This window comes from Ovis canadensis, chromosome 16, assembly GCF_042477335.2.
Source record: "Ovis canadensis isolate MfBH-ARS-UI-01 breed Bighorn chromosome 16, ARS-UI_OviCan_v2, whole genome shotgun sequence".
NCBI classification, from domain to species: domain Eukaryota; kingdom Metazoa; phylum Chordata; class Mammalia; order Artiodactyla; family Bovidae; genus Ovis; species Ovis canadensis.
In genome coordinates this window covers 15281851-15306517 of record NC_091260.1, presented here as the reverse complement: position 1 = coordinate 15306517, position 24667 = coordinate 15281851, and the positions used below count along the sequence as shown (strand labels likewise).

General features: G+C 50.7%; 1 protein-coding gene and 1 long non-coding RNA gene across 2 annotated transcripts in view; both read right to left on the bottom strand.

Moving 5' to 3' along the window:
• The window catches only part of KCNIP1 (potassium voltage-gated channel interacting protein 1), a 423562-nt gene extending 407557 nt beyond the window's left edge, over positions 1–16005 (bottom strand). The window contains exon 1 of the mRNA XM_069556007.1: positions 15536–16005. Coding sequence (XP_069412108.1) covers positions 15536–15788 — 253 coding nt within the window. The 5' untranslated portion in view covers positions 15789–16005. The remainder of the gene's footprint in view (positions 1–15535) is intronic.
• A 4410-nt stretch (positions 16006–20415) lies between these two features.
• Positions 20416–24667, bottom strand: part of LOC138421679 (uncharacterized) — a 51906-nt gene continuing 47654 nt past the window's right edge. Inside the window, exon 4 of the long non-coding RNA XR_011249592.1 lies at positions 20416–20677. This is a non-coding gene — a long non-coding RNA (uncharacterized lncRNA). The remainder of the gene's footprint in view (positions 20678–24667) is intronic.

Sequence of the window (24667 nt, the reverse complement as noted above, 5' to 3'; positions counted from 1 at the left end):
GCATGCTTATTTATACACAGCTTCAGAATTTTCTTTTGTGATCATCAGTAAACATTGGGCCATGTGCTGCCCTCTTGGTATCTAATTTTTCTGTGACTCTGTCGGCCGCGCACATGGTATTCTTTGAAACATCTTGTGCACATGTGTCTTTAAACACTGTTCTGTATGCTCTCTGTTGGTTCTTTCCAACTCCCGGAACTGAAATAGTCTGAGTCACAAGCCAGGACCTCGTTGGTCTGGAGCAACCTGAGCCTCTGACTTCCTGTGAGCATCTTAGCCACACCAGTCCGTCACGCTGCAGGGAAGATGTGAAAACCAAACAGAAACTGGTGCCATTTGCCCCTCCATCGGATCATGTACCCCAGGCAGACTCAATTATTTTATTCTCTCTCTTTCAGAACATGTTTTAAAGGCTTTTTCTTATTCTTAAATTTTGGGGGAGGTATGTTTCAGCTTAGCGTAACCTTATTCTTCTGGTTCTAAACTATGTGTTTTATTTATTTTTGGAAAGGGGGCCTGCAGGGGGGAATGCTCAGAAAGGTGAGAGTTCGAATCTTGATTGTCTGTGAATCTAGGCAGTTGAGACTCCATTTCCTCAACTGGAAAATGAGGGACTTCCCTGGTGGTCCAATGGTTAGGAATCTGCCTTCCAATGCAGGGGGCATGAGTTCAGTCCCTAGTTGGGGAACTAAGGTTCTACATGCTGCTAAGGTGCAGCCCCCTCAAGAAAGGAAAATGAGCATAGCATCCTTTGTCTGACAATTCAGTGCAATGCTGAATGTGAAGTGCTCAGCACAGCCCTTGGTATACAAAAGATGCTCAGCAAATATTCACTGTCCGTTTGAGCAAAGGTGTCTCCTTCCTCTGATGATATAGATTCTTCTCTGAGCTCGGAGAACTTCTCACTGCCCTCTTTTTCTCATGAGCAACTTCTCACTTTTCTTTCTTGTGAGCATCGAGGACCATTTTGCTTCTCCTTTTCACTCTGTTAACTGTGCTCTGTCTTAAAAATTTCTGCTATGGATAGTCTGTTTTGAACGTTCTTGAATCTACTTGTATAAACTCAGTTCCAGGGGAAAAGCAGTGCCCGGTTGAACCATCCAAGGGCCAAAGGACCAGTTTCCATGACAGTCTACTTCATGGCAGAGCCGCCAACATTGACAACAGATCTGGCTGGAGTAATCCTCCCAGTGTGAGGCAGGCAAATCCCTCGGCCCAGAAATCAGGCTTAATTGGAAATTAAATTGCATCTCCATGCCAACTGCAGGAAGCTTATATCCACAGCTAATTTATCACGGTGATGCCTTATCTCTGAGAAGCACGTGGGAATAGGGTGGCTACATCAGCAAGGTTATAAGCTTGTATCTGATGACATGAGCTTTCTTTAAAGTGCAGATTGAACCCTTCCAATTCTTCATTTTGGGATTCCTGCCCTTACTGGCTGCCTCCTCTGTGCCAGGCTCCGTCCAGGACCTAGAGAGGTTGATGCTGTGGGAACCCGCACTGAACGCTCACTGCTCTGAGCCAGGAGCAGAAAGATCCCCAGGCCACAGCGCTTCACTTAGTTATCCAGAGGTGAGTGTTAAGGAAGGTAGAGAGCATTGCAGATAACTTCATGGTTAAGAATCATTGTTGAACACTGATACTAGTAGTCCACACTGGTCAGGGTGACCAGACTCTTCACTAACACCTTCACACCCATTTATTCCATTTATACAATTCTCCAGGAAATGGTAGTAAGTAAACACATGATTTCATTATCACCACTTTAGTGATGAAGAAACTGGGACCGAGGAAGTACTTAACTTGCCTGAGGTCACTGTCACTCAGTTAACAGGTGGCAGAGCTGGGATTTATTTATTTAGGCTGTGCCACACAGCACATGAGATCTTAGTTCCTTGACCAGGAATTGAACCTGCGCCCCCTCCATTGGAAGCATGGACTCTTAGCCACTGGACCACCAGGGAAGCCCTAGAGCTGGGGTTTAAACTAGGGTCACTTCTGGGTAGAGCCAATGTCTTTAAACACTGTGTGATACTGCCCCTTTGTTTCCCCCGACTATGAGGTTTTTAAAATGTCCAACTATAGAAGAGCTTCCTTGGTGGCTCAGAAGGTAAAGAAACTTCCTGTAATGCAGGAGGCCTGGGTCTGATTCCTGGGTTGGGAAGATCCCCTGGAGAAAGGAATGGCAACTTGCTCTAGTCATGTTGCCTGGAGAAACCATGGACAGAGGAACCTGGCAAACTATAGCCCATAGGGCACAACTGAGGGACTGACCTTATGGAAGAGCTGCAAAATTAGGATCTAAGAGGTGCATTCCCTTCACCTTGGTTCACAAATTATTGTCAGTATTTTGCCATAGTTTCACTCCTTCTCTGTGTGTGGGTTTTTTTTTTTTGACTCATTTGAGGGTAGTTTCAGGGATATAAAACACAAGTCTGGTTTGGAAACCAGGTGGGGATGAGTGTGGCTGGAGGAGAAGGTGTTTGTGTTGGAGGAGATATGAATAGGAAGTGAGGCGAGACCACGGGGTACGGGCTTTGAGCTCCAGGCCCGGAAGCTCGGCCATGCTCTAATATGAAGAGGACAGGCAATGACATAATGCAATGAAGACATAACTTTTATTGAAGCTATTGGGAAGAATTAAAAAATTAAAGATGTGTATTCAGTGAATGACATTTTATGGTCTGATTAAATATACATGCTTATTGAAGACAAAGCAGAGAATATAGTTCTTCTATCAAGAACTTTAAAAAATAACCATGTATCTCAGCTAAAACCCAGGATTTCTGTTTGTGTCTTTTCTGTTTTACTTTTTCTGTCCATTTATCTATTCACAGTTTGGAGTCTCATTGTACATATAGTATTATAATCTGATTTTTCTCCTGATATTATGTCAGTAGCATTTCTGCTTGTTATTAAGTAGTCCTCAAAATAATTTTTCAAAGGTTTAATATTATTGCACCAGATGAATGAATCAAAATTCATTTAGCCCACTATTGTCTGACAAGTTGAGATCGTCTCCAATTTTTCACTATTGTAATGCAGTACCCTGAGGCACACCCCTGAATAAAAGTCTTTGTGTATATCTCTGATGATTTGCTTCGAGTAAATTTCCAGAAGTAGGGCTCCTGGGTTAAATGAACCGTCTCTTTGTCGGCCCTGGTGTGGAGGAGACAGGAGGGGAGAATCGAAAAGAAATCCGGCCTGCCAGCTGCATCAAAGCAGTGAGACATGATGAGAGCTGGGACTCTGGGGACAGTGCTGAGAATGGAGACAGTGGCAGACCAGAGAACCGCAGGGGAAGATAATCAATGGGACTCAGGGAGCAAGATAACTGAAGGTGCAAACTGGAGATGTGAGAGCCGGGCTATAAATAAGGCTGAGTGCAGAAGAATTGATGCTTTTGAACTGTGGTGTTGGAGAAGACTCTTGAGAGTCCCTTGGACTGCAAGGAGATCGAACCAGTCAATCCTAAAGGAAATCAGTCCTGAGTATTCATTGGAAGGACTGATGCCAATACTTTGGCCACCTAATGGGAAGAACTGACTCATTTAAAAGACTGTGATGCTGGGAAAGATTGAGGGCAGGAGGAGAAGGGGATAACAGAGGATGAAGCGGTTGGATGGCATCACTGACTCAATGGACATGAGTTTGAGCTAACTTGGGGAGATGGTGAAGGACAGGGAAGCCTGGCATGCTGCAGTCCATGGGGTCACAGAGAGTCAGACACAGATGCGCTACTGAACAACAACACACTGAGGACATGTGTGGAGAAACAGTGAAGTCAGTAGCGAGACGTTTGCTTGGCTTTCACGAGTGTTGACTAGAGGCCACAGGAAGACACGCAAGCAGAAAGACTTGTGATCTAGCCTCCCTTCCTTTCTTCCTTTCTCCATTCCATTGAATTAGGATCACTGGCACCTTGCTAAGGAGTAAGTGTGGATAGAAAGATGGACGTGAGAAGACAGAATACAGAAGCAAAGGCTTTAATGGGCATGCAGGGCAGAGGCTACCAGGAAAGGAAAGAAGACTCAGAGGCCTAGGTTCCAGAGCCAGCTTTGCTTCCCACTGCGTTGTCCCCTCCAGGCAGAGCATCTCATCTGCCTGGTGGTCTGCTCACTTTCTCTGGCCCAGGTGCTGGGAAAGCAGCTACAGCCCGGACAGCCCCTGCCCTTGAGGAGCTGGACTGTCAGTGAACGAACCAGGGCAGAGACAAAGGAATAAACGTGTGACGGAATTGCAGGAAAAGGAGAAAGCCTCAGAGGGTAGAATGTGCCACTGTGTGTAGAGGGAGGTGAGGACCTTAGGCAGGAAGTGGTTTGAATGGAGTGCGGGAGACAGGCCCAGGAGAGCTGGTAAGCGTGTCCAGATAGAGGGCAGAGTGGCTGCCAGGACCCGGGGGCCTGGACCTGGTGTTCCAACAAGAACAGCATGGCCCGGTGGTGGGAGGAGAATTTCAGCAGAGTTTAGGAGGCCAGAAATGCAGGGACAGATCATGCAAAGGCCATAGGGATTTCCCTCGTGGCCCAGTGGTTGAGAATCTGCCTCGCGATGCAGGGGACGAGGGCTCGATCTCTGGTCAGGCGCAAGCTGCTGGGCAGCTGGGTCTGCATCCCGCAGCTATGGAGCCTGTGAGCCACAACGCAGACCCTGCCTGCTGCAGCTTGTTAGGATCAAACAGACGCCATGACAGGCTTCAGGGGGCCAAGGTAGGCCTAAGTCTCCTTCACAGAGGGGCTGAGTTACTGCCAAGGAGGAGCTGAGATCATCCTCTGCTGGCGCCAGGACTCGACCAATCAGTGTACTCCCTGTAGCCTGGTTCAGGCTTATCAGGACGAGGATGAAAACCCCCTGAGAAAGCCCGCGAGCGCACGAAAATCTAGCCAATTAGTAGATGCTAAAGAACCCTTGCAACCAATCCACCCCTGCCAATTCCCTGTCTTTGTCTTAACCCTATAAATACTGCTGTAATTCAGGGCTCGGGGCCCTTGTTCCACTCCACTGCGTTGGATGAAACTTGGGCCCTGGCTCGAGCTAGCAATAAATTCCCTTTTTGCGTTTGCATTGCTGTGGATGTCTTGTTCTCTCAGTTCTGGGGATTGGAACCTTGGGCATAACACAGCTAAGGTCTGCCGCACTCAAATAAATAAATACAAATAAAGTCAACTCATTATTAAAAAAAAAAAGAAGGCTATAGACCACAGAAGAAAGTCTGCATTTGACTCTGAACCTGGCAAGAAATCACTGGAGGCAGAGTTGCGAGGAAGCGGATTATGTATTCTAAAAATATGGGAATGGATGAAGAACGATGGTTGAATGGATAAAAAAATTATGGTTAATCCCTCCTCTGGAGTATTATTCAGCCTTAAAAAGGAATGGAATTCTGACACATTCTACGTGGATAAACCTTGAAAACATTATGCTAAGTGAAATAAGCCAAGTACAAAAGGGCAAATACTGTGTGACCCCACTTACATGAGGGACCGACAATAACCACATTCATAGAGGAAGTAAAGTGGTGGCCGGGAGCTGGTGGAGGAGGCAATGGGGCGTCATTGTTGAATGGAGACAGAGCTTCAGTGTGGGAAGCTGGAAAGTTCTGTAACTACGTGGTGATGACGGTTGTACAACAATGTGAAATATAATTGATGCCACTGAATTGTACACCTCAAAATGGTAAATTTTATGCTACATATATTTATGACAATTAAAAAAGGTGGGAAAGAATGCTATGTAAAGAATTGTCTGTGGGGCATATTAATTTCCTAGGGCTGCCTTAACAAAATACCGCAGACTAGGCAACTTAAGCAATAGGAATATTTTTCTTCATGGCTCTGGATGCTGGAAGTCCAAGCTCAAGGTGCTGGCGGAGTTGGTTTCCGGTGAGGCTCTCTCCTCTGCTTGCAGATGGCTGCTGTGTTCTTCTCGCCATGTCTCCACGTGGCCTTTTCGCTGTGTGCGTGTCTTGTCTTGTAAGGACACTGGTCTCATCAGATCAGGGCCCCACCTCATTTAATCTGAAATACTTTTTTTAAGTCTTATCTCAAAATATAGTAAGTCCCCTGAGTACTAACGAGTTCCTTGCTGAAAGTGTGTCTGTAAGCCCAATTTGTTTGTAAGTTCAACAAAGTTACCCTAGGTATCCAACTAACACAATTGACTATATAGTACTTTTCCGTAATAGGTTTATAATGCTTTTCACATCAATAATATTTTAAAAACGAACACAAAAAATAAAGCATTTTAAATCTTAAGTCGCTAAGTCGTGTCCAGCTTTTGTGATACCATGGACTGTAGCCCGCCAGACTCCTCTGTCCCTGGGATTTTCCAGGCAAGACTACTGGAGTGGGTGGCCATTTCCTTCTCCAATTTCAGACCTTATAGTACCGTATCTTGAAAAGCAAGCAGTAGAGTGCAAGAGCTGTGCTTCTTAGCAGTAGCAGCTCCATCACCACGGCTTTTACACTTGCATCTGAACGTCCTGGGCTTGAGATAAAGACACTGCATGACTGTACTCTGTACAATATTGTCCAGTAAAGGGCACAAAGGCACAGCCACTTGCATAGGACGCACCCCTGTGCCAGCCGTGACACAGGAACTCAACTTACATGACCGGGCATGCGGACGCACGTTCGCATCTCTGAAAGCTGGCAACTTGAAGGCTGCTATGCAGGGGGCTTACTGTATAGTCTGAACGCTGTTAGGGCCTCAGCACGTGAGCGGGGGTGGGGAGCACGAAAACGTCCATAATGGAGGACGTCAGTGCTGAGGGATTGGGATTTGGTGCAGAGCGTGCTTCTTTAGTACTGCATGGGAGCTTCAGAGTCATAGCTCTGGCTTTGTCATCTTGGGCAAAGTAATCAACCTCTCCCAGCTGCAGGGTGGGAATAACAAAAGTAGGTAACTCATAGTGCCAGGCTGGATTGACTGGAGGGATCCTTGTAAAACCTTAGCAAACAAATGGCATACAGTGACTGGACAGCGGCCATTTTTATCCCTCATATGGGGCCTGTTGGGTTTGGCAGGACAGGCTGCTGCTTTTAGAGTGGTGAGGCCAGGACAGGGTTAATCAGCGCAAAGACGGCAGGGGGGTGCTGCAGTTCAATACGCCTGGTGGCTGTGGTTTAGGAGTATCCCCGCTCCAAGGCACAGCCGGTTCCCAGCTGATGTTTTCCGATAGCGAGCTGCAAGCCTGGGCTTGGCTTTGCCTGCCAAGTACAGATGGTTTGAAAAGTGCCACCCCAACTGGCCCAGGGTTAATCAAAAGATTACAGAAAGAAAATTGGGTAGGCTAAGCCCAGCCTCTCAGACACAAGCCTCTGAATCCAGCTCCCTTTCTGACTCCTGCTCCCTTATCTGCCTCTGCTTCTAAACCACCTCGTTCCAGCAAGAGATGAAAACTGGCTGGGCTGGAATTACAGTGGGAATGCTTGCTGGGTGGTATTTCTTTGCTTCCCCCTCTGTGCAATCTCAGCTATTGGGCTAGTTCTCCCATATGTTTTGTGGTTGGGCTGGGGAAGGGGAATCTGCGCGTGAGGATGTGGGGTGTAGTGGAGGGGAGGGGTGAGTCACAGATCTCAGGGGAATTCTCCAGACTGGTGCTGCTTCGGTCAGAATGGAGGCCTTCAAACCTTTTGTCACCTCTTTGTTAAGCTGGGCAAGAACCAGTTTTGTCTTTGTTACTTTCCTACACCAGATCTGAGTTTCAGAAATGAAGGGAGTGTCATGTAGGGAGTAAAACCGGAACTTGGAGGCAGACAGCCTGATTTCTAAGTCTGGCTGTGTTCCAAGCTGGCTGTGTGACCTGGAGCCAGACACTTCCGCTCCTGAAGCCCAGAACTTCTCGGCCGTAAAGAGGGTTAGTGGGAGCTCTCCACCTCCTAGGGTTCTTGTGTGTATTCAGTGAGACTGTGTGCAGTGCTCACAGCGATGTCAGACATAGAGCAGATGCCATGCACAGGGTTACGAGGGTTGCTATGAAATCTTAAAATTCTAAAACTGGAAGGGACCTTTGAAACCAGCCACTCCCTCATTTTAGGGATGACGACACTGAGGCCCAGAGGAGGGAAGGATCTGGAATCAAACCCAGGCTCCCAATCAGCTGCTCTTTGTAGCTCTAAGACCACAAAATGGAACTCGATGGCTTTAGGAAGACAGCACCACGATTGGCTTTTCATTCATGGCCCTCCTGCCATCGTCCCAACAGGAAGAAGGCTTTCTCGTGGAGCGTACAGGGAGGGCGTTGATGGCAGTGATAGACATCTTCACTGGTGTCTTTTCCTGGAGTCCTGGCTTCCATTGCATCCAGCTGGCCTGGGGAGCCTGTGTGACCTCCCCTCTGTGTGTCTGGCCAGCCTCCATGGACTGGCAGCAAGGGCAATCCCACAGAGCATGCGAGAACTGGGGTGGAAGGGTGGCCAGGCCTTTGGTCTTACTTGCACTGACCCTTCACCTCATCAAGGTCACTGTGGCTGGTGACTTCAATCAACCTCCTGCACAGAAATTCAGAACAGGAAGATGGGGCATGGGAGGCCTCCAAACTAGCCTAATAAAGCCCAGGCCTCAGGAAAGGACTCCAGTCACACTTTTCTGAGTGTTGCTGGGCAGGGAAAGCAGTCGGTCATCATTTATTCAACATCCATCACAGCTCGAGGCATCACCAATAAGGCCCGTGCAGCAACTGTGCCTGCTCTCAGAGGGACAAGGGGATGGTCAATACAAACATAAAACCACCGAATAAAAAGGATAATTTCAGCTGTGGACAAATTCTTGTTTACAAAGATGTAATTGAGAGCGGCTGAGGGTGGAGGTGGCAACTTTGGAGAAGTGTGTCTGAAGAAGAGCCTGCAGAAGCCTTGACTCAGGGCTTGTTTCTTTGGCCTCTGCCTCCTTCCTGCCAGCTCAGAGTCCAGGGTGTAGCCCCAGGAGAGGAAAAGAAAGGTGGGGATGTGACTTCTTATGGGCAGCTGGTCCGTGCTTTGTACTGGGTGTGCACAGGCGCCCTCTCCTCGAAACCCCACGAGGAGGGAGAGACTGGCCCCATTTTTCATGGGAGGACACAGACTCAAGGTGGGACGTGGCTTGCCCTGGGCTGCCCTGCCAGGCAGTGGCAGGACTCGAAGCCGGGGCTGCCTGGCTCCAGAGCTGTGCGTCCCCTGTTTCTTCCTGCCTTCTGTGGCTGCTTCGCCAGACCACATCTGTTCTCACAAATCAACAGTTCTCTGGGACATGGGACTTGAAGTCTGGTGGGAGAGGTAATCCAGGGAAGATTCTGCCGCCTGAGCAGAATGGGGAAAGTGAGGGTCACACTGGCATGGCCAGGGACTGCCGGACCTCCCAACACTAAGACCTGATTTGAGCCACTGTGTCTTTGCGCTGCAGCCTCACACCTGCCAGAGGGGCCCACTTCCAGCTACTTTTAATTTGAAGCAAACTAGGTGCTCCCCCGTGGTCTTCAAGTTAATAGGATGTCTGTGCAGCTGGGCAGGAATAAGCAGCCTTGAACAAATCCGTCCTGCCTGGTATTGGTGTCATCTGGACCAGAGGCCTGGGGCCCCGAGAGGGACAGCCTGGGCAGGGGGAGGAGGTCCCACCCTCCCCTCTCCTCTGCTGTGGGCCTAAGGGGACCCCTGAGTCCCAACCCCTGTGGAGAGCGCCTGGCCAGCAAAATGAATCAGGGAGTGATGTGTCTGCCACAGAGGGACAAGGATAAGAGACCTGGAGGCTAGGATGAGGGCTGCTGCACAGGGGAGAGCCAGAGCAAGCACACTGCCCACCCTGGTAGGCTCTGGCTTGGGACTGAGGAGGCAGGAATGGATCGGAATGATGGGGCTTTCTGCTGATGGCAAGGTACAAATGCTCAGAGGTTGCCAGCTGCAACCAGGAAAGAGGTTGTGCTCACATGGACTCAGTGCTAACCTGCATGGCTGGGACAGCAGGCTAGCTAGGACTGGGGGTGGTGGGGACCTTAATGTTCCCAGCAAAGATGCGTGCACACAAGTTGAGCTTCTCAGGAGGCAGGTGGTGTCCTCCTTTTGACAGAGGGCATTGTCACATCTCACGGGTTCCAAGATCCCCAGAGTCAAGGTCATTGCTTTCCTAGATAATTCTAGTAAAGAGTGGATGTCTCTATTCTGGTCTGCCTGATGACCCAAAAGTTGCGTATTTCTCCGTGACCTGTGCATTTCTCCTGACTTGTGTATTTCAGGCATGACTATGTCTCACACTTGCCCTCTGAGAATGGAGAGTGGTGAGGGAGGGCCCCTCATGGATGCAGAGTTGGCTCACCACTCGGTAGGTGCCCAGACCCCAGAGATGATGATAGCGAGGCCAGGTGGGCACACGTGCATCTGTCTCGCTGACCTTGGCCTGTGGGGGTGTTCCCTTTACCCATCAGTGTTCCTTAATCCAGGCCATGCCACATTATGGAATTTGCCCCAACTCCTTGCAAGACAGGTGGCTGCCCTGAATTGATCCAGCAGGCACAATCATTTCCGACAAACACACCTACAACATTAATGAGAAGCTGGGAGACTGGTCACAAGGTGGGGAGCAATGCCTGCAGGGGCGTCTTCCTCAGCCCTGGGGACAGGGAAGCACCTGGTCTTGACTCCACTAGAACCCAACTTCTAATTCCAGCCCTGCTACTCATTGCCAGCTAGGCCACCTGGCTTAGCTAAAGGTCAGTTTCCTTAAAATTGTAAAAATGGTTTGAAATGATTGCAAGGCCTACTTCCAGGGTCAGGAGGGACTTGCTCTCAACTCCCTACAAGTGCAGAGTCATCCCCTTCCCTGCAAGCTGCCAGCCTGTGACTTGTATTATCCTTGTTAAATGAGAAAACAGCCTTTCGTGGTTGATATCGCTATCATCTCCAATGAACAAGGAGGAACTTTGGTTTGGGGAGGTTTTGCAACTCACCCAAACTCACACAGCTGGTGGACTGCAGGGTTGGGACTCCAGCCCAGCCTGCCCGAGGGCAGAGTCCTCCCCAACTTCAAGGTCAGTTTCTTGAGGCTCATGAACAGCAGCGAAGAGACAGCAAGAGGCACAGCTTGTCTCTCCAGTGGGTCTGAAGCTGAGCTCCTGTGGTGCAGACAGAAGTGACCTGGGCCGGGGCAGGAGGGGGAGTTGGGGCTCCAGGTCAAAGTCCTTGGGATAAATCTGACAAGATCAGCACCGCCCCGCTTTTGACCCCACAGCCACGCGGGTGGTCAGGACAACCGAAGCTCTCCTGGATTGGATTCCTACCTCCTGCTTTGCTTTGCCTTTGCCATCTGCGTCTGGGGTGACAAATGGGTTCCCCAAATGCAGAAGGAAATGGGCTTAAACCTCCCCAGCCAGAGGGGAGCCTGCATGACCTCTAGCTTCTGTCTCCGAGTCCTGGAGTCTCTGAGCCAGACCTGAGGGCCCAGCTGCACGGGAAGAAGAGGACGCAGGTCCCCCGGGGGGCTGGAGCTCTGGGACTCCTGGCAGGGAGCTGGGCTTCTGCTAAGTTCTTCCTTAGAGCAGGGGAGGGCCTGGCTCTGGGAGGCACACTCCTGGCTCCTGATCAGGGAGTCAGGTGTAAGAAATGTCAGTTTCAGCCCTGGGTGGGGCATAGGAGAGAAAGCTCAGGAGAAGGGAAGTAGCAGAAGTTGCTCTCAGAGTCTGTGTCAGGGGCTCAAGAAACAAGCAGGAAGTGAGACATCCCTGCCCTCAGATGCTCGAAGCCCTGAGAGCACCAGTTAGCCCCTGCGGGAGCACCACGGAGCATTTCCGGGAGATCCATTGTGCAGGAAGCTTTAGGCCGACAATCTTGTGTAATCTTATGAGGAGGACACTTATGATTCCGCTTCACAGAGTAGGTAACTGAGGCTAGAGAGAGGGACGAGGCTCCCCAGCAGAAAGCCCAAGATGTACTAGTCTGGCATCAAATTGCCTTTTCCACTGCATAATCGGCTTTCAAACATTTTTTTTAAAGTAAGAAACTCGTGTGTTAAATATCAGTAAAATGCAGTATGTAAAGCAAATCAAAGTAGAGCCGGAGGGGCAGGAGCGAAGGTGCCAAACCCTTTCTCATCCCCACAATTCACACACAACCGCTGCTCTGTTGACAATCGAAACGCCCTTCCCAAGACACAAAGAAGCTCAGGCAAGGTTCTGAATGATTTGTCTGGCTGGAGGCTTACCCTCTGGCCATAGACTGAGCACCTCCGGGACAGATGTGTGTGCGGTGCTTCCTAGAAACTCAAGCTACTCCAAGCATCACCTCAGGGTGCCGTGTAGCCCTGCTTCACTCATTTAGCCCTACAGGTGGTGCACTCACTCTGGGGCCGGGCACTGGATGCCTAACTCTGGCCACAGTGGTGGGTAAAAATGCACCTGGCCCCTGCCCTTATAGAGCTTAAGTGAGGAAGACAGCCTTTAGCTAAGGTGTTCCTAAAAGAAAAGACAGATCACATATTGTGATCAAAGCTATGAAGGAAAAGATCGAAGTCAAGGAGGAGGACCTGATCTGTTCACATCTGGAAAGGGCACCCATGAGAAATCTAGGCCACCAGCCACTGAGACCGCTGGGACAGGGAAGGGCTGGCATCGGAGGGAGGTGACCAGGACATGGGCATTCGTGGGCCCTCCCTGTTCCCCAATTATTCCCAAGGCAGGCAGAAATGGTAAGCTGCTCCCAGGACCAGCTGGAAGTCCCTGGGAGTCTTGACATTCCTCAGTCACCAAAGGAGCAAAGAGAAATTCTTCTAAAGGTTGGATTATCGCAAATCTAGGGCTCAGGGCAACGAACAATGAATGAGTGAAATCACAACGAAAATCAGAAATCATGAAGCAAACGTCACGTGTCCACATGGGCTCGACTCTAAATTCACCGAGGGCTGGTCTGTACGTTAAAAAGACCTTTCTCCACTCCCCTGCTCTAGGCTGGGCCCTGCTTTCTTGGTTGTTTATTTTTAAAATATTTACCGAACACCTGGGGTGGGCAGAACGCTGGTTTCCCAGCATGTGCCTGGCGCAGAGCCAGGGCTGTGTAACCACTCAGGGCTCTCTGCGGAGCCAGGGGCAGTGTGCCGCCCTGGTGCCTGCCACGTCACCTCGCACAGGGGTCTGCACAAACTCAGCACCGAGGCGGGTCCAGGGAAATGCAGGCAGCCACTCGGTCCCCAGCGCAGGTCCCGTGGAGCCCTTTCTGTGCCACATGGATCTCAGTCTCTGGGATTCTGCGTGGAGAGAGGGGGCCGTCCTGACCCCCCGGCTGGCTGCTCTGCAGAGGCTGAGGCTTCAGTGAGCTCCCTCTGCCAGCGCTAACCTCACTCTGCTGCCCAGCCCAGGTGCGCCTTCTGGACTCAGCTGAGATGCCGCCTTTGGAGGAGCTCCCCACCTGCCCGGCATCTCTTCTCTGACGCCTCCCTCCGTCTCAGCACCAGCGTGGCAGCCCTGTGGTGTCTGCCCCTTGTGTCTGTGTCTTTGGTCTGTGTCCCCATCGGCGTGCATGTTTCTTGACAAAGGGCCTGAGTCTTATTCATCCACGTGTCCAATGTCTAATGAGTGTGGCGCAGAACAGGTGCTCAATAAATAAGTGTTAAATGAATGATTGTAGGTGAATATGCAGATGGAAGTATCTTCATGCTCATTTATTCAAATGGCCATCCACCCTCTGTCTTCTATACACACCCTTTTGTACACCCTCTCTCTCCCTGGCTGGCCTCACCTGCTCACACTCGCCCCTGCTTGCTGCGTTAAGTCCTGAGATCTTTCCCCGCTCTGATGCTGCCCGGAGTATACAGATCCGCCTGAAGTCGGATACATGAAAGAATTTGTGAGCCTGGATGGGCAGAGGGGATGGTCTGGGTCCCCTCTGCAGAGCCATGCCCATCTCTGTCCTTGGCGGCTCCTTCATGTGGGGTCACTGCAACATGCCCCATAAAGCAAGCCCATGTCTCAGCTTCCCTGGATCCTCGCAACAAGGTTGGGAGGTAGACGGGTTAGGTTCATTTTATAGATGAGGAAACTGAGGCTCAGAGAGGCTGTGACTTGTGTAAGGAGCAAAGCTGGAGTGGAGACCTAGGCTGCCTAAGTCCAGACCAAAGCTCTTTCCATTGTGTTCTGGGAAGCAGAGTCTGGGATAGGACGCTGCACACCACCCGTTACCCCCGAGAGCCAGAATCGCTGACATGAGAAGAAAGCACTCCATTTGTGTCAGAGGACCGAGTGGGGCCGCACTGCGTGGTCCTCTAAGCCCTCTGCTCTCTCCCCTCACCCCAGTCCATCCTGCTTGGAGCCCCTAGGAATTCTGCTTGGCAGCTGACTCTCAGTTTTGAGTTTTCATTCCACCTGGGGTTCCAGGAGGGGCAGTAAGCTGTTTCACAAGTGCAGTGGGGGACAGAACAGGAGCGATGAAAGGAGCCGAGAAAAGAAATAAGCCGAATCTCACCGTCCCTCCTTCTATTCCCACCTTGCCATGTCACCAGGCTAGACCTGCCGGGCAGCCTTGACCCAGGTCATCAGAGAGACTCATACACAGTCTTTATCGTCTCTCACTGTCGTTTTCAAAACCCCCATCACGGCTTGTGGGCCTCGCTCCTTCTCCAAATACCCTGTCTGCTGCTTCCCCCAAGATGCTTTCCTCCTGAACGAAGGGCATGAATATTTAAAGACATTTTTTCAGCCAGTGCAGTCACATCACGCTGCTGCTCTCTCTTCAAATTTTATCTTCAGAAAGTTTGCCAGAGTCTCTCTGAGTGCCTCACACTCCCTGGTACAGAGTGCAACAAGGGGCCCCAGACACAGGGATGCCCCAGAGAAGTTAGCCGCCCCTCTGTGTCCTGAGGCTGAATGGCACACACGGAGCCCTAATTCTGGTCCACAAGCACCCTTTGTGGGCTACCTGGGCAGTCAGACCTGAAAACTCCCTGCCACCCCAGTTCTTGGGGCATGGGCTTAGGTAGGAGACACAGAAGGACAAGGGATCCCAAACCACAAAGAAATGATGAACAAAACCCCAGAAATGCAAGACCCTGGAACCCAAGAGGAGAAAGGTCTGGGCACATCAGACCCAGAGCTAATATAGATCCTGTATTCACCAGTGCACCGTGGATCCCAGCCTCGCAGCCGCTCCTGCTGGCTCCCTCCAGTGTCTCTGATCTGCAGAATTACTCACAGCCCACCGCATCAAATCTCTCTTTTATCAACAAGACACAACTCTCCTCTGTGGATAACTTCTTGAAACTCTAGTCATTCTAAGTCATTTCCAGTGCTCTGGGAAGGGTTCTGTCCCTCTGCCTGCCTGTAACCAATCAGCCACACACCACCAAATCCATTTCCAAAGTTCCAGGCAATTACAGCTGCTGAGCTCCCTGGCCTGGTGCCCGCCTGCTCAGAGCCAGGACCCAGGTTGTCAGCAACCCCGAAACCCAGCCACCAGTTTCTCCTCCAGCTTCCCTGGAGACCCAGGTGCACCGAAATGCCACGCTTACTGTGCCGAGGCACTCGGACCAGCCAGACCACACCAAGATAGAAAACGCAGGTCAAGGCCAGGCTCCCTACCTTTGCTGAGGGTCCCCGTGATGAGCTTAAAGATGGTCTGGGCAAATTTCACGAACCCAAGCTTGCATCTTTTGGAGCAGCCGCTCATGGTGGCAGAGGAAAGGCAGGTTGTGTTGTCAGCGCCCAGAAGGGAGGCACCCACCTTGCGTGCCCTGGAACTTGGAGCCTGCCTGCTCGGATCCTGAGAGATGGATGCACCCCAGAGGCTCCAGGAACAGCACAGCTGCCTCTGCAGTGAGTCCGGCTTCTGCATCCAGAGAGCCCACAGGGCACGGTGTCTGTTCCCTTCCTTCCTCCCCCTCAAGCCCCTCCCGCTGTTCCCCAAGTCCTCGACACGGGAGGACCTCCAGATGCCAGGCTGGGCCAGCACCGCCAGGGCAGAGGGCGCTGCGAGGGGATGGAGGAGGAGAGGGAGGCTGAGCAGAGAAGGGAGGGAGGAGCTGGAGCTCTCCCAGGCTTTGCTGACTGTCTTTCTTACATGCCAGTGGTAATGTAGCAATTAATACCCAAGTCAGAAGGGAGGGGACTGCGACGCAAAAACGCTCCGCTCCACAGCCTCCCAGCTCACTCTCCCGCTCTTTCCTTCCTGGTTAATCTAATAGATCAATTCTCTGAGCTGTGCCTGACTGGGACCTGGGAAGACTCCCTCAAGAGCGGGAGATCGCTGCTTAGCGCTCAGTGGAAAGTTTGCAAGCAGCCTCTGAGTGGCCTGGTTTGCATCACGGAGAAGTTGCGCCAAGCGGGGAGTCCCGCGGGAGCTGGGCTGCGTGGCTTCATGGCACCAGCAGCGGGGCTGCCAGCCTCCCCAACTCTGAGAGTCATGCCCTTGCTGCCTCCTGGCTCCAGGTGCCTTTTCACCGACACCGCAACACCCCCCACCCCCTCAAAGTCTGCCGTTCAGCCCCAGCTCCCACCCCTGCAGAGCAGGCAAGAGTCTCCTGTCTCATCAGGGCAGCAGAGCAGTGCAAATAGGGCATTTCCGGATGAAGACAGTGTTCCTCAGAGATGCATAGAGGAATGACTGAAATTCAAACAATTTGACTACAGCACAATACTCTTAGAAGTAAAACTGCAAGGTAGTCAGCAAACGTGAACTCCAACTATGGCTTAACAAAAAGTCCACTGCAGTTCAGTACCATAGACTGTGTGGACTGGACGGAACGTAAGGGGACATCTCATCCCATGCTCTAGACGTGGCCTGAGCCTTCCCCATGACACCCCCACTTTATTTTCCTTGGTTATTTAAAGGGTTCCCATGGGCCACCACCATGGGTACCACCCATCAATGCGCTGTGGTTTCATTTGAATAAGTAAATAAGTGAAGTCACTTAGTCCTGTCCGACTCTTTGCGACCCCATGGACTGTAACCCATCAGGCTCTTCTGTTCATGGGATTTTCCAGGCAATAGTACTGGAGTGGATTGCCATTTCCTTCTCCAGCGGATCTTCCCAAACCAGGGATCGAACCCGGGTCTCCCGCATCGTAGACAGATGCTTTACCATCTGAGCCCCCAGGGCAGTCCTTCATTTGAATAGCAGATACGAAATCTACCTAGAGTTGAGCTAAGCCACACCTTGAGAATGTCTTTCTCTTCCTTGCCATCAGCTTGACCATTATCTGCTTCTCTAGGATGTTTGAGAGAACTAGATTGCTTAAGAGCCAGAGAAGGGAGAACACCCATTGATTAAATGCCATATATGCCAGAACTCAAGCTCCATGTCTAGTTTCTTCCCCATCTTCTGTGAGTCATGGGAAAGTGAATCTTGAAATGAACCTCAGCCCTCAGGGAAGTCACCAACAAATTCCAGAGACAGCCCGGTAGCTCAGAGCCTTTCTCCAAATCCAAGTGCCCCACACTCCTGACTTGCTGGGACAGTGTGACTCACACACATTGCAGGAAAGAGCCTTGGTGGAAAATACCCCCTGCATCTGATGTCACAGAGCAGGGGTTCCCAACCCCCAGGCTTAGACAGGACCCAGCCTGCACAGCAGGAGGTGAGCGGCGGGCAAGCAAGCAAAGCTTCATATGCATCTACAGCCACTCCCCATTGCTGGCGTTGCTGCCTAAGCTCCACCCTCTGTCAGATCAGCCATAGCATTAGATTCTCACGGAAACGTGAACCCTCCTACGAACTGTGTGCATGAGGGATCTCGGTTGTATGGTCCTTAGGAGAATCTAATGCCTGATGATCTGGGGTGGAGCTGAGGTGGTGATGCTAGTGCTGGGGAGTGGCTGCCACCGTCTCCCATCACCCCCAGGAAAACAAGCTCAGGGCTCCCAGTGATTCTGCACTATGATGAGTTGCATAATTATTTCATTATATATCACAGAAGATAGTAATTGAAATGAAGTTCACAATAAATATAATGCACGTGAATCATCTGGAAACCATTCCCCCTGACCCTCAGTCTATGGAAAAATTGCTTCCACGAGACTGGTCCCTGGTGCCAAAAATCGGGGGACCGCTTGTCATAGGCCTTGAAATTGCCTCCTTGTTCACTCTGTGTCTTAAAGTGAGGAAGGCCCCAACTAGAAAGCGTATGGTATCTGGAGATGTTAACGGCACTTAGTCTTCTGTTCACTTGCTCACATATCCAGGACTTAGCAACCTCACAGTCTGCAGTGTGGGGCTGAGCAGCCAGGATGCAGAAAACACCAAGCCAGGCACACCACACACACACAGCTGGCTCCGTTCTGGACCTAACGGCAGAGCAGATTCATCATGAGATGCGAAGCCCTTGTCAAGAACCATTTATCCAAAGAATCTGGCTCGTTTTGCAGAGTCTTAGATCAGCTGGAGGTGCAGGGCACATTAGTATGCAAAAGAAGGAGGAAAGAGCCAGTGGGTGGAACAGCACCTGTTAGGCAAGGAGCTGGCCGAGGGCAGCACTACCTGGGCACCAGAGAGGAAAGGTTAGAGAAAGGTGAAAGGAGCACCTGATCTGATTGTTTTGCCAAGGAGAGTGCTGGCCTTTGGATGGAGAATTCAGTTCAGAGGACAGGGAACTCTCAGCTACGCCCAGCTGTTTCTCTCTTCCATCCCACAGAAGGGGAAGACATTGAAAACTGAGAAGACCCCCCCCCAAAAAATCAACCAACCATTAAAAAGTAAAGCCGGTGACTTTACGGACATCAGCTGACCCTGAGCTTGATCTTTCAGCTGGAAACCTGGCCAGGAATCCTGCTGGAGCAGGGACTCCTGGAAGGCCGTCGGCAGCATCTAAGTTGGAATGACATGAGACGACCGGGGAGTCACATGGGGGCTCCAGCTTCAGCTCAGGAATCTGGAACCCCAACCTCTGAACACACAGGAGGAAAGAAGCAACCGTACCTGTTGTTTGACGGATCAGGACAACCTTATCAACAAGTACCTCATGAGTCCTCCAAGAAAGACAGGTAATGGTTAAGTTGGTGGGTCTTTGCACCAGGAATTTAATCACTCACCTGCTCACTCCATACCTGTATATACTGAAAACATACTATTACCATGGCCTCGATCCAGGCACTGAGTATACAGTGCTGGGCAAAACACATCAAGTCCTGGGCCTACCAAGGTCCCATTTACGTGGTGGAAGGACGAACACGGTTAGCCATCGTGTATGTGTGTAAGACAATGCTTCTAAGAAAAAGAAAGCTGACTAAGTGGATGCTCCTATTTTACATCATCATCAAGGAAGCTTTCTCTCTATTAAAATGACATTTAAAAAGAGATTCCAAACCAGATGTAAAGCTCCCTGGGGTAATAAGCAACCATTAGGGCTGAGGAACAGCAAGTGCAAAGGACAAAGACAGATATGAGATTCTAACGTCGGCAATTCAGCAATTATCAAGCAAGCCAATGAGCCTCAGTTTTCCTTTCTGTAAAATGGGAAGAATAAGTCTTACCTCCGAAGGTTTGGGAGAGACTTACATGAAATCAATGTGATTAATTTGGCTTCTGGCATAATAAACCACTTTGTTAGGGGCAAAGGTCATTACCGACACTCCGACTGCTGCCCTTCTTGTTGGTGGGGCCGCCACCCCTGCCCTGCTCCCTAGAACAACTCCTCACTCTGCAGGCGAAGCTTCACGCTCACCGGGAATCATGGAGCCAGCTGCCGATGTTTAATCTCCCCTGGTGGTAGCTCAAACACTAAGCATTTCAGATCCTCCTCTGAACACAGCAAGGCATCAAGTACCTGAATCCTCAATCTTAGATAAATGACTCAGACCCAGAGAAGGTCAGCAGCATCTGAAACGCCACCCAGCAAAATCCCCAGGAATATGGGAAGGTGTTTGGTGCGCCAAGCACATCCCCAGCCAAGGAAGGCAGGCTGTGCCCATATTGGATTCATGATGGGAGAGCATAGAGAGGATCCTTCTCTGCTCAAAAACCACGCTATTCTGCAAACAAGCAACAGCAAAGGCCACATGGAATTCAGATGGCATCAGGGAAATTAAACCATCAGTGGGCTGATAATTAGTCAGCCTCCCTCTACAGATGTGCCTTAGGCGAAGGAACTCAGGAAGATAGTTATCTCTCCACCTGAAATTGTTTATGGGGGTCTTCACAGGCTAGTTCCAGGGGGAAGGAGAGGCAGACGGTGGCTCCAGATGGGGTCTGGGCCGGGGAAGGCGCTCTGACCTCTCTGAGTGCAAGGCTGAGAGGGGACAAACATGCAGGTCTTTAAAGGGAGGAAAGGCTGTCCTCAAAACGATAATGATGACAGCAGGGCTTGTTGAGTGCCTTCTACACGTGGGACGACTACTCTAAACACTCACTTTCCGCATAGCTGATCCTTGGAATTCTATTGCATTTCCTATTCTACAGGTGAGGAAATGGGCCCAGAGAGGGAAAGTAACTTGTGAATAGTCACAAAGACATCCTGAGTCAAGACCATTTGACTTTAAAATTCGTAGAATGTTATTTAGTATCTCACTAGGGTTCAAAATTAAAGCGACTGGCAGTGTGAAGGAGACATGGCTTGCCTGATTATTAAAAGAAAAAAGCAGCTCTCCATTAAAATCATAAAGTCCCCATCCCTGGAGGCATCACAGAGACAGGATGGAGACATTCGCCCTGGAGGGAATTCCTGGCACCACAGTCGGTCGTGGGGGTGGGAGGCAGGTGGAGAGTCGGCACAGATTCAGTCACGGAGCATCTGGAAGACACAAGCCACGCCAGCTATTTTAACAGAAAGCGTTTCCTATAAAGACGTGTTCAGCAGTTGTCGGAGGACGGGACGGGCACACCCCAGAGGTGGTAAATGTAGGAAGCAACTTCTGCTGTAGTGCTGGGTGGGGTAGGGGGCGACCAGGGAAAGCACTGGGGTCCTCGGGACCTGGAAGCCTGGAGGAGGTACTCCGTGACGGTGAGACTCCGACCTTTGAGGAAGGGGCGCCAGCTGACTGGTGCTAGCATCTCTGAGGGGCAGCTATGAGGTTGATTCTGGGAGAGTTTGGAAAAAGCGTACTGGATGCTGGAAGCTGCTACCGCCAGTGGACAGTACTGTTGCCTGGGGACACGGATGGGAGCAGACTAGAAGGAATAAACACCCCCTGCAGCTTGCAGAGCACAGCCCAGAATCATGCAGCAGGGCAGGGCAGGGAGCCTTGAAGCTGGGGGTCAGGAGCCAGTTGACACAGTCTAGGTAACCTCCCTTCTAAAATTCTAGAACCCCACTAAGTGTCAGGCAGCGAGGATGTACCAGGAAGTAAGACAAAATCCCTTCCCTTGTGAAATTGCACTTTCATTGAACAGCTCATAATAGAACAACCACTAAGAGGGAAACAGCTGATTCCACGGGGCTCAGAATCATCAGTAATCACTTGTTTCTCTGCTGGGTGTTGTATTTGTATTAGCTGGGTTTTGTCACAAATTTATGATGTTGGTAGTGTGATTTATTATGCCCATTTTACAGATGAGGAAGTAGAGTCTCAGGCAGACTTGATGGCTCATCCCAGGGGAGGAGGTGGAGCCAATGGAACTAGTGACTGACTGGAGTCTGGGGAATGGGAGGGAGTCAAAAGCCACATGTATTTCTAGAAACAGAAGCAGGAAATGTACAAAAAGGATGAGTTTTGGGAAATGAAATGGTTACAGAGTCTGTTTGTTTTGGGGAGAGAAACGTCAAGCTCGTTGATGGAAATGAAAGTGAGGAACTCAGGAGAGAGGGTAGGAGCTAGAATTCTCATAAATAAATTATTTTTCTTCCTGCTTAGGAAGAAAATAAATGTAGCATCCCAGCAGGCCAAAAATATTAGCATTTAAATACAGGCTTACACAGGTGGGGAAAAGGGGCGATTTCCTTAGAATTAAATCAGACTTTTTCTTTCCTCCAAGGCTCAGAAAAGTCCATTCTGCTCAAGTGTGGTCTTCAGAGTGTTGCTGCACGTTCTCAGTGGGACTCCTGTCCTCTCCCCATTTTCATCATGAGCAAATGATGCCTAAGAGCTGATGGAAATTCCTCAGTGTTGTTGGCTGGAAGTCTCTCAGACTCATTTGTCTCTTGTGTTAGCAGGTCTGCAGGGCCTAGAGGGGGACTGGAGGAACCATGGTTTTGCAACGGAACTGGTGAGAAGGGCAGTGGGCAGCTGCAGGGGCTTCTAGGGAAAAGATGGGAAGAGACCAAGGGCATCCTTGAAGCTGCCCCTTCTCCATCTGTTGCCACTAAATGCTACCCCTTTGCTACCCCGTTGACACATCCTGCCCAGTGCTGTCTTCCCCTGTCTCCTCCACCCTTGCTCACTATGCTCAGCTGGACTTGGGGCCCCTGTCGAGTGTGATCACGGAAACAGAAGAGCTAGCTTCAGTTAGATCCTGAAGATCCCAGGTGTGGCCTGGCTGTCCCAGACTGACCACGGATAGCCACGCAAGTCAGGCTCGTCAGTCTCACGGTTGCTTCCCCTCTGCCTCCCAGAGCCCAGGAAAGCAGGACACAGCTCCACAAAGTGCAGACTTGGGGGCTGGGGTTCCAAGTCCTAGAAGCAGCAGATTCTGGATTATTCTTTACTCTCATTTCCTGGATCCGCTGGATCTTATTTTTTGCAAATAACCCAGATGGCTTTTCCCATATTCTTTAGCTCAGCAAACCACATCACAGCCTCCCAGGACACGGAAGTCACAAGGGTGGGAATCATCGTTGGTTTCTCCCCACCCTCCTTCCCCTCTGTATTATTGGCAGGACTGCTCCTTCCTGAGGCTCCTTGCCTCCTCCCAGCTTCCTGACGGCCACCAGCCCTTGGCTTGTAGACACATCCCCCTCAACTTGGCCTTGATCTGTGTCTGTGTCTCTGCTTTCTCTTCTTATAAGGACAAGTGTCACTGGTCAATAGTCCCAAGGCATATGACTCCAGCGTGAATTAACTAATTACATCTGCAAAGACCCTATTTCCAAATAAGTTCACATCCTGAGGTTCCTGGTGGACACACAGTTTGTGGGGGACACTACTCAAGCTTCCCCTCTTTCCAGGCCAGTTCCAGCTCCATCTAAGCTGTCACCAGTTCATGTCACTTCTGCTTCCTTAGTGTCTCTCCAAGTGGCCCATTTCTCCCAGTGAATCTGCTTAGTCAGCCCCTCATTTACATTCCGCTGATGACTTCCCATTGCCTTCAGAATCACACCCACACTGTTCAGCAGTGCCTTCAAGGCTCTGGGCGATTCCACCACTGTTTATCTCTCCAAGCTCATCTCTCCTAGGACGCACGACTGTATTGATTCGCATATAGATGTGGAGTCGTGTGTCTATTTGTTTAATGACAGCCTCTCTCCCTGCGTGTAAGCGGCTCAGAGAACAGGGAGAGTGGCTCTCTTGTGCGCTTTTCCACCCCATACCCGACATGCACAGTGGATAAACTCCATGCTCCCTCTCGTCCCAGTACAGTTCTGGGCAGTGCTGAGAACTTCAGTGATCTAACAGAAGGACTCCGACCCTGAAGTGACGCTGAGACTTGGGAAGACGGACCCGAGCAGCTGAGCTACCCGGCCAGAGACATGGGGGGAGGGTGGGGGGCTCCCCCACTTCGATGGCCCTGATGAGCCGTCTGGCCAGAGGGGCCACAGTCCCGGGAACTGTGGAGACACTGCTGCTGCGGCTGCGAGGCTGGGGTGGTGGGCGCGGTGATCTCTGTCACCTCTAGCCCCGAGTCGCGTCTTTCTTCCACCCTAAACCCTCCTGCAGCCTCCTTGCAAGGTCCAGGGTGAAGGTCTCAGCAGCCTCTCCCTCTCTCACTCCTTTCCAGCTCCACTGGCTCCTGGCTATTCCTTACACAGGCCAAGTATGTTTCAGACTCAGAGTGCTTGCGCTGTGCTTCTTCGGCCTGGAACACTGTACTCACACAAAATCGTTCTCGCCTGCTTCACGTGTCTTGCTCACATGTCATCTCTGCACAGAGGTCCCTCCAACAACTTTACTGGGAAAGCGCCCCTCCCACCACTGATTCTTTTACTCGGTGGTGGCAGGTTATAGCTTCCTTCAGGGCACTTGCCCTTTCCCACCTCTGTGATATATATGCGTCCCCCTGGTGTCTATCCCACCAGCCTGCAAGCTCTCACACACAGGGCCAGGTCTGTTCTCTCTGCTCCATCCACAGTGCCAAGGAAGAATCCCCACGTCCTCACTGGTCACAGAAACAAGCTCCCTCTCCTTGGGGTTCTCTAGCTGCCACGCTCTTCTGAACATGCTGGAAATTTTGGTCTGGTAGGGATCTTGCCTAGTTTAGAGCACCCACGGATAACACGGGTTTGGAGCCCATGGACTTGAACTCACCATAATCACTCATTAGCTGTGTGCACTTAGCCAATTATTCCAACTCCCTGAGCCTCTGTTTTCCTTATCTTTAAACTGGACATAATCGGAATTGATTCTGGTGTTAAACAGGAGGGGGCAACTAACTGTCTTGGTTTCAGAGAACTGAGGGACTTTTGGGAACGCAGCTACTTTCAGTGCTGAAATCACAATAGTCTTGGTCACTCCTGGGTCCTGCACAGACAGACAAAAACAATGGCTCAGATGGTGAAGAAACTGCCTGCAACGAAGGAGACCCGGATTCAATCCCTGGGTCAGGAAGATCCCCTGGGGAAGAGAATGGCAACACACCACTATTCTTGCCTGCAGAATTCCATGGACCAAGGAGCCCTGGGGGCTACAGT